The 14,961-nt window shown below is 52.3% G+C and overlaps 6 protein-coding genes across 7 annotated transcripts; 3 read left to right on the top strand and 3 right to left on the bottom strand.

Annotated features, from left to right (window-relative positions):
* Nucleotides 1-273: 273 nt before the first annotated feature.
* On the bottom strand, nucleotides 274-5,075 carry CKM354_000139900 (uncharacterized protein; the record flags this gene model as incomplete). Its single annotated transcript, XM_044796524.1, has 3 exons — nucleotides 274-1,472; nucleotides 1,528-1,621; nucleotides 1,680-5,075. The coding sequence occupies 3 exons, from the start codon at nucleotides 5,073-5,075 to the stop codon at nucleotides 274-276; spliced, it is 4,689 nt and encodes a 1,562-aa protein (XP_044652459.1).
* Nucleotides 5,076-5,567: 492 nt separating this feature from the next.
* On the top strand, nucleotides 5,568-6,427 carry CKM354_000139800 (uncharacterized protein; the record flags this gene model as incomplete). 2 transcript variants are annotated; one of them, XM_044796522.1, is made up of 2 exons in its annotated part: nucleotides 5,568-5,820; nucleotides 5,877-6,427. In XM_044796522.1, the coding sequence occupies 2 exons, from the start codon at nucleotides 5,568-5,570 to the stop codon at nucleotides 6,425-6,427; spliced, it is 804 nt and encodes a 267-aa protein (XP_044652457.1). The 2 variants fall into 2 exon arrangements, with proteins under 2 accessions (XP_044652457.1, XP_044652458.1); XM_044796523.1 differs by having other exon boundaries at nucleotides 5,868-6,427.
* Nucleotides 6,428-6,876: 449 nt separating this feature from the next.
* Nucleotides 6,877-7,485, bottom strand: CKM354_000139700 (uncharacterized protein; the record flags this gene model as incomplete). The annotated part of the gene is made up of 1 exon (XM_044796521.1): nucleotides 6,877-7,485. One exon carries the CDS (start codon nucleotides 7,483-7,485, stop codon nucleotides 6,877-6,879), a length of 609 nt encoding a protein of 202 aa, XP_044652456.1.
* Nucleotides 7,486-8,165: 680 nt separating this feature from the next.
* Nucleotides 8,166-9,320, bottom strand: CKM354_000139600 (uncharacterized protein; the record flags this gene model as incomplete). The annotated part of the gene is made up of 1 exon (XM_044796520.1): nucleotides 8,166-9,320. The coding sequence occupies one exon, from the start codon at nucleotides 9,318-9,320 to the stop codon at nucleotides 8,166-8,168; it is 1,155 nt and encodes a 384-aa protein (XP_044652455.1).
* Nucleotides 9,321-10,398: 1,078 nt separating this feature from the next.
* Nucleotides 10,399-11,895, top strand: CKM354_000139500 (uncharacterized protein; the record flags this gene model as incomplete). The annotated part of the gene is made up of 1 exon (XM_044796519.1): nucleotides 10,399-11,895. The coding sequence occupies one exon, from the start codon at nucleotides 10,399-10,401 to the stop codon at nucleotides 11,893-11,895; it is 1,497 nt and encodes a 498-aa protein (XP_044652454.1).
* Nucleotides 11,896-13,246: 1,351 nt separating this feature from the next.
* CKM354_000139400 (uncharacterized protein) lies at nucleotides 13,247-14,912 on the top strand (the record flags this gene model as incomplete). The annotated part of the gene is made up of 2 exons (XM_044796518.1): nucleotides 13,247-13,886; nucleotides 13,936-14,912. 2 exons carry the CDS (start codon nucleotides 13,247-13,249, stop codon nucleotides 14,910-14,912), a joined length of 1,617 nt encoding a protein of 538 aa, XP_044652453.1.
* Nucleotides 14,913-14,961: the final 49 nt, after the last annotated feature.

Genomic DNA, 14,961 nt, shown 5'->3' with positions numbered 1-14,961 from the left:
AGGCTATTTGGCACATTGAAATTGTGATATTTATAGTGAAAAAGAAGCTAAGCCGTTGCTGATATCAGTCTATACCCTCGAAGTCGCTGGAAAATGCAAATTGATCCACTTCTGCTGTGGTCAAGAACTGTCGCCATGATATGCAATAGGAAGGCAAACACAAAGACATCCGCTCTGGACGACGAAATTGTGCGACACGATACAATGAGCCTCCGTGCTCCGCAATAACCCCAACAGCAGCGAATTCACCAATCCTCACCATCTTTCAATCGCCTACACGCCGTTCCTACCAGGAACATATGGTTGACGATAATTGAAGTTGGGCCGCTGACGCGCGATATTGTAAGGGTCCGCATCCAACAGCGCGAATCCAGGATCGCCGGGTGCGATCCTAGAGGGCCAGCATCCATTGTCATTCAAGCCATCGTTCCTCTGTGATGTTTGCAGCCATCCACCCATACTGAATACTGGTATGTGGTCGACACCAATCCTGGCTGTCCATTTTGTGGTCTCAGCCTGGCGATCCGAGGTCACGGTTGAACGCCCTGATTGAGTGACTCTGCGTGCTATCTCAGAGGCAGCCATTGGCTCAAGAGGGGCACGCATGCACAATCCTTTCCAGATCTTGCCAGCGGGCTCGTTCGCCGTTGCGGGGATAAAGCGCATAAGCTGAGCATCTGAGGATGAGATCCGAGCTTTTCCTAACAAATATGCTGGAGGATATTCATCCACTTGGCACTCTCCCTGGTACGGGCGACGCGTGGTCTCGAGCCAGCCCGAACCGGAGTGCTGTTGCCTCCAAACCGAAACATGCGGCCTTCTGATACTGTTGGCTGGTGATACTTTCGCCTGCTCCTCTATGCACGTAATCGTGGCATATTGTGGGCGTACCCGTATGGCCGAACTATAGTGACGGCAAGCTGGCCACTCTCTACTGTCAAGGCTGCAAGTGCCAGTTTTGGTTACCGGCATTCCATTGACAGGGTATTCGAGGGAAGTCACGCTGTAGTCGTTGATGGTCCATCTACGATTCGCACCACATGTACTGCGACGGACGACATTCTGGTACTCGCTCATCTTCTGCCAAGTCTTTATCACGCCTGGATTTTGACATGAAACGTATGCGTTCGGCGTCGCAGTCGGCAGACAGGCTGATGTTGTACCTGCAACATGGCAATCCGCGGAAGCTGTATTGGCAGGTTCGCTTGTTGTGGTTGTTGGTGGCCTTGGTGTAGATTGATCCTTAGGATTTCCAGTGTCGCCTTTTCTACCACTGCCGCGGGGAATGTTCTTCGGTGCGCGGAAACTGCTACCTCCGCTGACCAGGCTCATGATGTCGAATGCAGAGCGTAGATCCTCAGGAATCAAGTCATCGCCGCCACATGGGCTCAACCACCAGTCAAAAGCTTCTCCTGGATACTGATCTTTGGGATAAACATGGTTGATCATCTGTGTAGCGGTGAGAAGCGCATCTCGGTAGAGTCAGTATTGCCAGACCCAAAATAGGGTGTATTGCATGCAGCTCACCTAGTCCAGAGTGTACCGCGCGCCCCGGAGGAAAGGCGTTGAGACCCATCGTGAGCACAGATTTTAGCGATGTCATGAGAATCGCACAACCGACCTGGTGAGTTTTGTCAGTCAGATAGCAGAGCAGACGAATTTCATTTCGACAGACGAACCTGAGCGACGCTTGGTAGAGCTTCGATGACAGCGTCAGCGATCTCATTGATCGCATAGTTGTCGCAGAGACATCGACCTGCAGCACCCTCTGGACCATAGAGTCTTTGATACCACGGGATTTCCGGAGCACCAAGTCCTAGGCAGCCGTAGTTCGTAGTGCGACCTTCCTCATGCGCTTTCTCGACATCATTTCTACAGAAGTCCCAGCAGTCGTCCAAAGTTTTTTCGCGAAGATCAAGATCATTGTACACCACGCATTCTGCACGCGAACCCCTTTCGAGAGCGCTATTACCAAGACCCGAATTACCGTCTCCACGGATACAGACTTCGAGTGGACAGTAGCCGTACTTGCATGAAAATGCGCAAAGTTGGTTGATGATGACATGCTCGTTGTCAACGGCTTTTGCATCCGGCAGATTGTGCTCTGATGGCCGTGGTGGAACATCCCCCGTATTCGAACACTCACAGAATTGAGCAGGACAGAATCCCAAACTGCAAGCGAACTCACAGATATTGCCTGTGTAAGGCGTTATATCCAGACCAGCAATGCATCCTTCCTGCCCACCTTCCGGTATGTCTGACGGAGGTTTACCATCGAGTTCACTGAAACGCTGGAGGTCGAGTGCCCAGTCAACACTGCCAGCGAAGTTGAGTCTTCTCCAATCCTCCCGTCTCGTATCCTTTGTCTGTTCAGTCATGTAACTGATGTAGTCTCCGTTGTACAGTACAATGTCCGAGTTAGACCGTGAGTCGTGGAGACTCACGACTTCGTGACCGTGCGCTGCCATGAGCTCGGCAATTTCTGCCATGGCTAGAATACCACTTGATCCAGTACATCTTCCTGGCTCGGCATCTGAATGATTCCGTGAGCCTGTGAACTCACATAGCTCGCCCGAACAATGAGGGTCGGCCATGTGAAAGGACCTGCCATAGCTGGCCTCGCCGACGAATATTTTGTTCGTCGGCACGCCAGCTTTCGTAATCATCCCCAATGCGCTGATCGTATCTGTGAGGTTGATGTGGCTGCGCATGCATTTTCCTGAGTCGCAGTTGTCGAAGGCATTCGGATTCCCGTAGTCCCACTGCCCGTGAAGGTCATAAGTCATGTAGACAATGTAGTCAACCACTGTAGCCATAGTATCAATGGGGAAAGCTTTCAAGTACCAGTACGAGGCTGGAGCAGCGATAGAGATGCTTTTGGTGGGCCCGACTTTCTCTCGCAGTACGCGTAGAAAACGCAGATAGAGCTCGCCATCGTCCTTAGTCCCGATAGCTTGTCCGTCTACGACAATGTCCGTTGCGCCAGGGTACTCCCAGTCGATGTCAACCCCATCTAGATTATGGTCCTTGAGAAAGCGCGCTATGTTGTCCGTGAAGTCCTCGTAATGAACGAGAATAGCTTGCCTTATAATGTCGTAAGTTTCGGGTGCGGTAGAATATGCCCAGCCTCCAAACGAGACAACCCGCTTCACATAATATTTTGACTTGAAGTCTTTCCATTGATCCCCGGGATCATTGATAATAACATCCCAGGTGTTTGGATCGATTTCTGCAAAAGCCCAGTGCATAATAGTATACGAAGCATCAGTCCAAGCCATTATCGCCGGCAGACGAAGACACTCCCGATCGAACGCAAATGCAGAGTAGTAGCCGACACGGCCGAATCGAGTAGGTGCTTTAGGACTGTCCACGATGTCAGTCCCGCAGTTGGAGATACATGTATTCTTTGCGTCCTTGTTCTTCGCTCCTGGTGCAGCATTCGGTGGCGCGTTAACATCGCAATGGGACGGAAATATTCCACAAAAGCCCCAATTGGTGCAGCATGCGTTCAGAGGACATGGGTTCAGATCTGCTAGCGACACCGATGGATCAGACGGTGCAGTTGTCCCTGGAACTAGTGGGCCACACTGAGCACCCTCTTGAGGTGCAGGCATCGGTGGCCCACCTGGACCAACGCAGATGAGATATCCAATGAGTAGATCATCGCAACCCTGCCAGCCCCATGTCTTACCGGCATTCCAAGACTCTATGTCGTCAACGATAGCATTGTACTGTTCGGCCAGGGCGAAACAGGAATCGCCGTTTTGTAACAAATGAGCGTGACATGTAAGAGACGCCTGCCTGATTGACAGGCCTCCATAGTCCTGCTTGGTCTCGTCCTTTTCAGCAAGTTGAGAGGTTCTGTTGCCCCCAAGGGAATCTTTCCACCTCAAAATTCCGAGAGTGGAGATATCCGAAGACGTTGTGATATCACTGGATGTATATGTGATATTCGTCAAACGGGTGGAAGGCGGCGTAGGCGTGGTAGAGTCCGTGACACGTCGGTGAGCATTTTTCTCTTGTTCGGGACTGACACCAGGAAGCAGAGTTCTCACACCACCGATGAATCTGCTACCACGCTGTCCCAGAGAGGAAAGGTATGTACCATTTCCGAACAGGTTGCTCTTGCGAGAAGTAGCGGAAGTTTCACCCTGACGAGTGGGCGGCGTGATTTCCCATACTTCAGATTTTGACAGATCTATATCACTCCGAAGACTGCCGCTCGTTGAACAACGGCCTTGTTTCCAGTCCAGAGCGGTTTTCTGCACGGCGGTGAGGTTTCGAGTAGTATCGATAACAATACCAAAAACGTGCTCCGAGCTGAGACCAGGTTTACAGCTCTGAGCGATGGTACGCTGACTTGCCTGATTCGTTTGTCGAAAGTGATCCGTGAGAATCGCAAGTGTAGAGGTTGCTGTTGTCTTGCCCAGCTCTTTGCCAATATAGACTCCGGCGGAAGTATCGTTGGAAGAGGCAAATACAAAAGACTCATCACAGTTGTCAGGGGTGCTGAAAAAAGTCTTCATGCCGTTGAGTATATCCGCAATTTCGCGGTGGTTCTTCCGTACGCTGCCACTTCCACGAATGTTCACAGAACGACCTGAAGCAGTACCATTGTGACGACAAGCTGATGCCGTGACCACGCCAGGTGCAAAGAGGGATCCTGCCGTCTTGGGGTTTTCAACTTTGACACGATGCTCAGCCGCCGTATTAGGCGATGAGCCTGCTTTCAAAGAACAGCTTCGTATCAGTGGAGTTGAGTTTGGGTCGTCCAAGGAAGTTGAGACCGAAAGCTGTAGTACCATCGGCTCCTTGCATCGAGAAAGCCGCTCTACCGAAAAGTACGGGATCCAGCTGTGTATGTTGGCATAGTCGGTGCAGGGTAATGGGCAATCGTGCTGCTCTGGCCAATAAAGGTCCCAGGCGTCAATGATCGAAGAAATGTTGCTCTTCGCGCTTGCAGGCTCAGTAGCTCGAGATACGTCCAGATCCAGCGCACATTTTGCGGGTGCTGTGAGTAGGGTGGATAGGGCCAGGAGGTTTGTTAGGTATCGGATTGATCTTGTGAAAACCATCTTGAGATTGCGGTTCTGAAAGTGTTTCTGTGGTGTCGATGTAGCAACGAGGAGACTCCTGGATTACCAGTGCTCCTATATGCTACTGGTAAAAGATCATTCACGGATGCTCTTCCATGGATGCAGCCATGGAATACGGTGTTTGCCCAACATCCTTCACTGAGGATTGTTGCGCTTTGACTGTGAATAATGTAAGTTGTGCAGTGTAGACCTGACCAGGAAGGTCCCCATAGGGCATGTGGTAGGAGCACCTGCTGTCTCTCTTCATCGCGTCAATGTTGCGCAGGCACACCTTCTCATGCATTAGCGTCGCCGCACTCCATAAGAGAGCGCCAAGACTTAAGCACAACGTTAGCAAACAATCAATCCACAAACGTAAACCACTTTCGTGCATTTTCGTTCCCCTTCTCACAGCCTACCGGACTCTACTATTGCGGAAGCGCTCTTGAGGCACTCGCAAGCCCTTTTGGACATTCGTGCGGATCGAGCAAGATGGCCCTATCCGCAGCGAAGATTGACGACATCATCTATTCGCACGAGGCAACTGTCGCGGCTTTCAAGGGCTACTACGAGTTCTTGACCAAGATGTATATTGACCCAGGCATGATCAAAACACCACCTGTGACGGGATGGGCGCACATTACATGCGAAAGCATGCAAGCGATTGGCAAATCGGAGAAAGTCGTCGCTCTGCTACGCCATGTGCCTTACGTCCCTCATATCATAGGCAGGCCAGAGACTCATAGTAAGCTGCGCAACACCCTTCACAGGAACATTGCTGATAGAGTGCAGGCGCCCCAGCATGCATATTCGCGGATTGGGAACGTAAAGCTCGAGACCTGGAAGCGCATCCAGAGCTCACTGGATTCGACGTACTTTGCACAACGGAGCCTGAGAACGTTCCGCCTCACGTCATTGGGATCTCACAGGGACCCTACAAAATGCTGCTCGACACTCAGCTGGGCATCGTATATTGGAATGATTGCCCGCCAGCAATCCATGAAGACCCAAGCCATCCAATTCAGCCCATTCAGGACGATCCTATCGACTATTCGAGTGATGAAGAGTTGGGATGGCGTTGCGCTCCTGCCTGGCCGATCCCAGAATTTTTCGAAGTCTTGAAGCATCATTTTGTCAACTTGGACTGTGTACCCCTGAGCAGACGACTTGTGGAGGAGGCTTGGTATGGGGATGAGGGAGACGTGCCTGACACTCTGGGCGCTTGTCGCGTCGGAGGAGAGATCTTTCGTCGCTACGGATGGCCGGATCTTCAGAAGTTTCGTAAAGAAGATTGCATGGCAGAGCTGGAGACAGTACTACCGGAGAAGTTCCCGGATCAGTTCTTCCTATGAGTGGTGATATGCGGCCCGTGTCGGCATACAAGGAGCCGCCGTGAGGTGCCGGGCAGTCGAGGGCGACAGGTGGCCGGCAGGCTTGGTTGCATTTGTGTCACTCGTCACTCAGATACCTCTGGAAATACAAGTTCTTCATCCACTGCACTTCTACACACGCACAATCCTGGCCCTTTCTCAGAACTTTAGGTTCACGTCAAGTTGTATTCAAGGTTTTGATGATAGAAATGGAAGATTGATTAGGATTGAACGTACTGATATCGTGTTCAGACCGCGCGACATGTGCTAGTCTGACCTAGCACGCATCCTGCCAAAACGCCCATGAATCGCTGCAACGGCCGTTACACGATCAAAATCAACATGTAGAATTTTTGATTCGCATTGACTCAACAACGGCCAACAATAAGCCACGTCCTGCTGTTCCGCAAATGCCTCAGCCTAGTGGTCATTCAGACCTGGCTTGTTTGTGGTGGTGTTGTGGGCGCGGGCGTAGGAGCAAGTATGGTCGTTGTAATGCTGTATACAAATGGCTCACCGCCTGTCGCATGTGCCTCTGTGTAACACTCCGCTTCGATGATTGTGAAATTGAGATTCTCAGCGCCGAAGCTAACACGATCTTTAGCTTGCCACCAACTGTGTGGACAAGCAATGGCCAGAGAGACAGCTGCCGAGCTGCGTTCTGCCCACCAAGAAGATGCTGTACTACCATACGCAGCGTACTCGTCTTTCAGTGTAGATGGCATCGCGGTAGAGAATCCACACCATAGAGACTTGTCTGGGAAGGGGCAGTCGAATGCTTCCACGCCAGTATACGTGCAGGGCTGTACACTACGACCATAGGACAAGCGTGCTGTCGAAAGTGCACCAGTTGGTGTTGGAGGCAGGAAGTATGAAGCGATGTCTTTGGTGGCACAGCTCCAGTGATCCGCAGTCGTGATCATTGGTGGTTCGGAAGGTAGAACAGTTGAATAGACTTCGGACTGCTGCGCAGTCGTGATCATTGGAGTTTCGGAAGGTAGTACAGTTGGATAGACCTCGGATTGCTGCGCAGTGACCATTGCGAGCAGACCAGTAATCAGGAAAATTGAGTGCATCTTTGGTGATGTTGTTCAGTGGGTGTCTTTGATCTGATAACGAAGGTGTACACCAAGTGTGCGCGCTGTGACTAGTCTGCAAAGCCGGAGGATGCGGGTAAGAGATGAAGATCGACTTTCAGAGACCAGGCTTCGCTATACGTCAACGAAGAGATCTCCGTGAATACGTTCCATTGGGAGCGCTTCAGTGAAGGCGTGTCAGTAAGACACATCAGTGAAGACATCTCTTCTTTCCCCATAGTTTCCTTCAGGTAAGAACTTAATTTTGGTGGCATTCGACACTTGACGAGGTCATTCCTCGAACTTGTCAGCCAGACGGGGCGCACTCTCAAGCCCGTACAGTGTATGTTGCCGAGTTGTGGAGTATACAGATATAACAAGCGAGCTGCAATCTGGAATTTTGCTCCAGCTCCGGTGTTGCTATGCATCTTCCGAAACCAAGAGGACTCCAGACGTGACTTCGGTACACGTGCGCGCTCGACGATACAACACAGGACGTATGTCCGGATTTTGCGCCAGGATGGCCCAGCATTCGATCGGACGTCCTTCACGGCATCCATGCTGCGGCAGCGCCCCAGGTGCTCAAGTCGTGGTCCACAATGGAATGTGTCAGGCAGACAGTGGGGCACCAGCCCATCTCATCCTCAACCTCCGCCTCTCATCTGAGCATCCCAGTCCTCAAAACTCGCGTGCTCGTTGTCTCTGTTCACCATATATCCGAATCTCCCCTTCTCCTTATGCTGCCGCGCCACATAAGGCGGGATATCCTCATTGTGCTCAACTTTCTCGAACTCTTCTCCCATTCTCCCGAACAGATCTTGACCACTCTTTACTCTTTCTGCAATCGTCCTGGGGTCTCTATTCTCTGGCGTGTTCCAAATCTGGTGTGAAAAGCTATTCATCTTCATTTGAAATTCTGCGATGGTCGAGAAGCAGGAACTGCAGTGCCAGCCTGCATTCCATAATTCTCCGCGATCCCAATAGCGGCGGAAGTATTGGTAGGGATAGGTAAAGAAGGAAGAGCCGATGAGGCCCATTCGTAGGTCGTTCGGAGCGATTGTGTTCTCGATCGAGCCGCCGTAGATGGTGGCTTGTGGGTGTGACCACTGTATGCCGCGGTGGAGCCATTGAAACGAGTAGTAGTAGAATTGGCTGCGAAGCGTGAGCCGGGCGGGAAAGGAGCAGTAACGAAGGAGAATCATCGTGTCGGGTCGGAGGACTTCGTCCATATCGCTGACAACAAGCACGTCGCCTTTCTCGGGGATCTCTGAACCGGTAAGAGAAGGAAATACTGAGTAGAGCATCGAATTGCGCAGGTAGTCCTCGTGATCCCAAGTTCGGTCCGACTTGATCGGGTCATGAATTTCGCGATAGATGATCTTAGGCCAGAACTGCCTGTAACGTTCCCAATTGTCTCGAAGGACGAGTGGTTTATCGGCGTTCGTGAAGGTCGTCGGCGACTCAATGATGATGAAGTAGTCGACCACCGGGTACAAGGTGTGCAGTCGGATCTCAAGCCAGTCCAATTCGGTAGAGAACATGATCAAGTCGTAGACTTTCCTTTGCTTGCCAAATGGCTTGAAGTCCACCGCTTTGCATACGAATTGAGCATCGGCATAGTCGTAGGAAGTGTCCTTGTCGACGGTGTACTGTCGCGAGTTGTGGGCGATCTCTGGTGGGATCCAATGCTCTCGGTTTGAGTTGTGGTTCATGACCGTTAGGACTGCTATGATCGCAAGCAGTGTCACTGCGATCAGCGGCAGCGGCCGACGCCTCTGCGTCCACAAATTCGCCAACATGGTGGATTTATTCGTAGGCTCTGCGCATGGTGGAAAGGGACAGCGAAAGGAAGGACACGAAAGAAGTGAATGCGGACAGGAGCTGAAGTGGGAGAAGAAGGGTCTCTTTAGGAATGGCTGAGCGGTACCTTACATTAGCTTGCGACCAAACGAGAGTGGGGTTGCGCCATGTGGTATACTATTCTTTCCCATCAGATCTCCAGCGATCGTGTCGGTGCGCGGCGACGGAGGTCGAGAGCCGGTAGTGCTGACAATGCTGGCCAGCACAGGTGACACAGTGCCACCGGAGATCAGCCAGCGAGTTTGTCTGCTGTGACAGGCGCTGTAGGCGTTGGAGATAGTGATCAAAATTGGAAGTCGCGCAAAACGTGGACGAATACGCGATGCAGTCCAAGCTAGAGGCAATAGTGCAATTCCTTCAGAGCTTGTCAGCTGAGCTTAATAGGAAAGTGCTGCCCCTTGCATGGCATGTGCGACGAGGTCGCCTTGTTGCTCCTGGTTCCGGGAGCTTGGCTGCTGTTCTCGTATAGCACAGTCGGTGCACAGCATGTTGGAAGATGATGGTTCGGCATTGCTGGCCCCTTTCCTCGGTGCATGGTACTATCCAGTCTGCGCCACGTTTTGCAGTTTCAGCCAATGCCACGCCAATTGCGGGAAGGACCTCCTGAGCGGATATGACGGATTCTAGCGAGTGGCGGAGGCTACTGGTGGGGCGGCATGTCGTGATGGGAGAAGCTGAGAAGTGGCAGCGAGCAGAGCATCAAGACCAGACGAGGACGAGGAGGAAGAGGTGAAGTCGATAGAATAGATGGAGAGCGGGCACAACCGACCACGAGAACGCGTCGTCGAAAAGTTGTTTCACCTCTGTGCATGCAACGAATCGGGTCTAGCGTGGCTCCCATCGGAGTCTCCACTTTGCGTCACATTGCTGGCGCCGACATCGCACAGAGCGAATGTCTTCGAGTTCGCGAAGTGCATTTTGAACAAGGCACAGTCGGACAACGGATGGCAAGATACACATCGATATACATGCTCTGAGATTCGAACGCCAGAGCGCTTTCTGTGCAGTACCGACATCATGACATCTTGGCCATACGACTGGGAAGACCAGCCAGATCGTTCAGCTTACACGACTCGTGATAGCATAGACTACATATGGCACGGTCTTGGTCTTCCTGCGCAAGCACGCGATTTCCTCCATCTTGACCTGCCCGGCGAGGATCAGAAAGCACTTCCATCTTCCTTCAAGATCGGACATCTCGCTCAAGCTTCCTTAGGCCTTTCTGCTCTGTCAGCAGCTTTGGTCCATTCTCACATCAATCAAAGCACCGAGCCCACTAAGATCAGTGTGCCACTGAAACACGCTGCTGTCGAATTCAGATCTGAGCACCACTACTTGCTCGATGGCAAACCTGCTCCATCATTGTGGGGACCGCTGGGAGGACTGCATAAAACCGCAGATGGCTACGTGCGGGTGCATGACAACTTCCTCAATCATCGAAAGGCGGCTTGCGAGATCCTCGGGCTTGATGTGGAGACAGCCACAAAAGATGACTTCGGCCAGAAGGCCCTTCAGTGGAAAGCACTAGAGTTGGAAAAAGCGGGTATGGAGAAGGGCGCTGTGATTTTCGCGTTGCGGTCGTATCAGGAATGGGAGAACTCTGCTCCAGGGAGGCATATCATGGCAGGACACAGCTTTCCAGTACGAGTAAACAGAATTGGTCCGCAGGGTGAAGTTCCTCATTCGATTCCGGAACATTTTCCAATGAAAGCGGATCGGTGTCTACGAGGCGTAAGAGTCCTTGAATTGAGCCGTGTCATCGCTGCTCCTGTCGCTGGTAAGACCTTGGCAGCCCATGGCGCAGACGTCCTTTGGGTGACTTCACCAAATCTTCCATCATTACCTGGCCTTGACATCGATGTATCTCGCGGCAAACGCACAATACAACTCGATCTTGATACGGCAGAAGGCACTGAGGCATTGCACTCCCTCGCACGCGATGCTGATGTATTCATCCAGAGCTACAGACCCGGCTCGCTGGCTGCTCGTGGCTTCAGACCTCGCGCGCTGGCCGAAGAGAACCCTGGAATTATATACGCCACCTTGTCCGCATGGGACGAAGGACATGGAGAAGGGCCTTGGTCCAACAGCCGTGGTTTCGATAGCATGGTCCAGAACGCATCCGGGATGAATGTGAGTGAGGCCGAACACTTTGGAGATCCGAGTATCCCAGCTCGTGCCCTTCCCGTACAAGCTCTTGATCACGCAGCCGGATATCTTCTTGCTACCGGAATTAATGCCGCACTGTATCGAAGGGCAACCGAGGGAGGCAGCTGGGAAGTAAGTGTAAGTCTTGCAGGTGTGATGAAGTATCTGCGAAGTCTAGGCCAATTTCCGGGGCGAGACGGCTTTGAATGTGAGCCGCTGGGAGATATTTCCTCTTACTTAGAGACGAGAAAGACCGATTTCGGAGAGTTGAGCGCCGTGCGACATTCGGCGAGTGTAGATGGCAAAGAGCCTGGTTGGGAGGCCATGCCAAAGAAGCTGGGTAGCGATGAAGCAAAGTGGTTGTGATCAGATGAATACAGAGACGACCAAGCGAAGTCCCGCAGAGTCAGATGATACTGTACATGGCAAGTGCCGATTTTGTGTCTATTATCGTAATATTAAGCTCGTTCAGTCCCACCTGAATGAATGTTAGCACGGATGGAGACTACCAAAGACAGTTGACTTACCCTTGGTCTTTCTGCCGGACTATGTCGTTGCGGCCACCCTTCTGTCGGCCTTCTTTTCCTCCTTCCACTACTAACCGATCGAGCTGGAAGAATTGGCTCACCACGGTTTGTCTCTGCAGGAAAGTAAGCAGTTGTCAATGCCATGCCCCAACGAGACCCTTGGCAGCATGGCCCTGCGCTCAGCATCGGCCATTTTCCTATCGCTTCGGGGACCAAACATCTCCATCGCTCTTACGCACCTTCAACATCTGTAATTCCTTTTGCCCCTTCTGCAGTAATTCCCTCACTTTCTCCTGATCTGTCACCGTCTTGTGTTCTCGAAACGCATCTTTCGTCCTCCGTGTCGCGTATTCTCTGAAATTGTATGCGGCGAATTGTCTTGACTGTCGGAGGAGTTGGCGATATAGCGAGCGCACTTCCAATGCGGACTGGCTTGACATGGCGTAGCTCATTACAGGACGTGGGTACTTGTGTGGCGTGAGAATGGACAGGCTATCGCAAGCTCTCAATGTGGTCGATGGAGGTTCTTTGGAGATCTGAAGCATGTCTCGATGATGACGCTCGGGCGACGCGCTTGACCTTCCGGGTCGAGTGGACGATGCGCCGCGGGGGTCCGACACGCCGATGTGCCTGAGGGCTGAGGGCCGGGCGCATCGTCTCTGGGGAGAGCAGACCACACGACGCGAACGCGCTGCACTTCACCACCATTGCCGTCTCCATTGTTCTTCCCCTGCATCAAACTTGTACAACATCGGTCCACTATCATACACTTCTTGTACCATATATGTACCCATTACAAGCATAACCATCGCCAACAAGCGCCTTCTTAACTCACGCGGTGCTCCGGCGCGTACCACGTTCCAATCATGGCTCCGGTACGTAGGTCAACTCTCCATGTTCTTCTTCAGCGTGAGATCGCACCAAACGAGGAGCTAGATGCGTTGTACATCTGGCCCCATCCCGCATCTGACTCCCCTCATTCGACCCTGGTAGCCAACACACCAGCCACAGCATGCTCCCGAGCCTGTGAGCCTGTGGATCCTGGTGATACACGAAAACGTTTGCACTCCGTCTCAATGAGACAATATTCTTTCGCCGTTCCTGGAATCAATGTCATCAGAGCTGCGGATGTTCTCATTGGCTTTGCTCGGTCCTGGCGTGCGACTTGGGATCCGTGAGGAAAAGCTAACATGAATGCCATCGAACAGTATAGACCACCGGGCCGAAGCAACCGCTCTGGTCGCTCTAACGCCGATAACGACGTATTTGAGGGATTGCCAGTCAAGCAATGGAATCAGACCTTCGCGAAGGTCTCGCTCGCCCCTCCAGTATCAGAGATCGAAGCTAGCAAAGACGACAAATGGGGAGAGCCGCCAATGCCACGGGACTTTCAGCTCCTCACTCCTTGGACTCAGCACCTTTTACGGCTCGCACGATCTGGCAAAGTTGGCACCAAACGAAAACAAGATGCCGATGCGGACGACGATAAGCCGGATGACGAAGTGGCCGAAGAAGATACTAAGCCTACTTCCAGCAGTGACGATCGCGGTTACGTAGCGAAGAAGTGGAAGCCTGTGCCAGAACACTCCTTAGAACCCGAACACAAGCACTTTAATTTCCTCGCGAAGCGACGCAGAGGACTCCCTAGTCTGTATGGCCCAGACTTGCAATTGGCTGCTGTCCCTATGCGCAAGACGAAAGTGCAGAAGGCGGACGCGAACGGTGAAATTGCAGTGTACGAAGTGCTTGTACCTGAAGGACAGACAATTGAAGGCGAGATTTCAGAATCGACAGAGCTTGCAGACGTAAAACCTGTGTTGGCTGCTCCTGGTAGGGACTTCCAGCTTCAACTTCCTTTACACTTGCTAATGATGATTAGGTACTGTTATCGAAGGCGTAGGTGTTGCAAACGAGGAGGGAGTTATGGTAGCCGAACATCTCAAACCATCCATGCCAAGACGGAATAGACCGCCGCCGAAGAAGAAGGGAGGACCAGGGCGAGGCAAGAAGCGCGTTACCTTCACGAATCCCGACGGATCAACGTATACTGCGATTGTTCCAAATGCCACGAAAATTGTGCCGCAGCCTGGTCAGACGATCAAACACGTCGCGAAGGGTGAAGAGGCAACGGCAGACGTTTCTGTAGAGGAAGCTGCGAGGAATGCTGCGCAAAGGCACGACGAGAATGGCGAGGAAGGATCCGGCGATGATGATGAAGAGGGAGATGAAGATGACGATGACCGCGAGGACGGTGAGCTGTCCGATGAAGAAGATGATGATGCGCCAGCTACTGGAGCTCAGACGCCTGCGAAAGTCGAAGAAAATGGAGCGCCGCAGTCCATGGAAGACGTGCAACCGACTCTTCCGACTGCGTCAACAGAGGCCGAGCCTGCACTTCCGGAGACAACAGAAAAGACAGTTGAAGACCCCGTGGATTCTGCAGCGCCTGCTGTGGAATCTGCAATAGAACCAGTCACCGAGCCTGTCGAGACTCAGCCTGACGCCAAACGAAGCGTCGAGAGCTCGCCAGATCTCCCACTCGCGCAAGGCCACAGCAGTGCCGCATCAATTGCAGAGCCTGCGCCACTGACATTGGACACTGTGCCGGAGGAGAAGTCGCTGGAGGAGCCGGAAGTGGGAGAGCCCATCGTGGAGGAGCCCACGATCGAAGAGCCCGTCACTACTGAGTCTGCTGAAGCCAGGCCTGCTGAAGTCGATTCAGCAGAAGAAGCTTCACTGACAGCAGAATCACTGGCTCCAGTTTCCCCCGCTGCCCAAAAAGAGGAGGAAAAGGTCGAGAAATTCGACGACGGGGACGAGGATCTGCTTGGCAATCTGGAGAAGTCTTTGGGATAGTGACCTAGTCTTTGTGGGATTCCTGAATCACAACTTTATTATTGACACT

This window comes from Cercospora kikuchii (assembly GCF_019650295.1).
Source record: "Cercospora kikuchii DNA, contig_00001, whole genome shotgun sequence".
In the NCBI taxonomy this organism is placed as follows: Eukaryota; Fungi; Ascomycota; class Dothideomycetes; order Mycosphaerellales; family Mycosphaerellaceae; genus Cercospora; species Cercospora kikuchii.
Note: the sequence above shows the minus strand (reverse complement) of the source record. Positions and strands in the feature narration are given on the sequence as shown.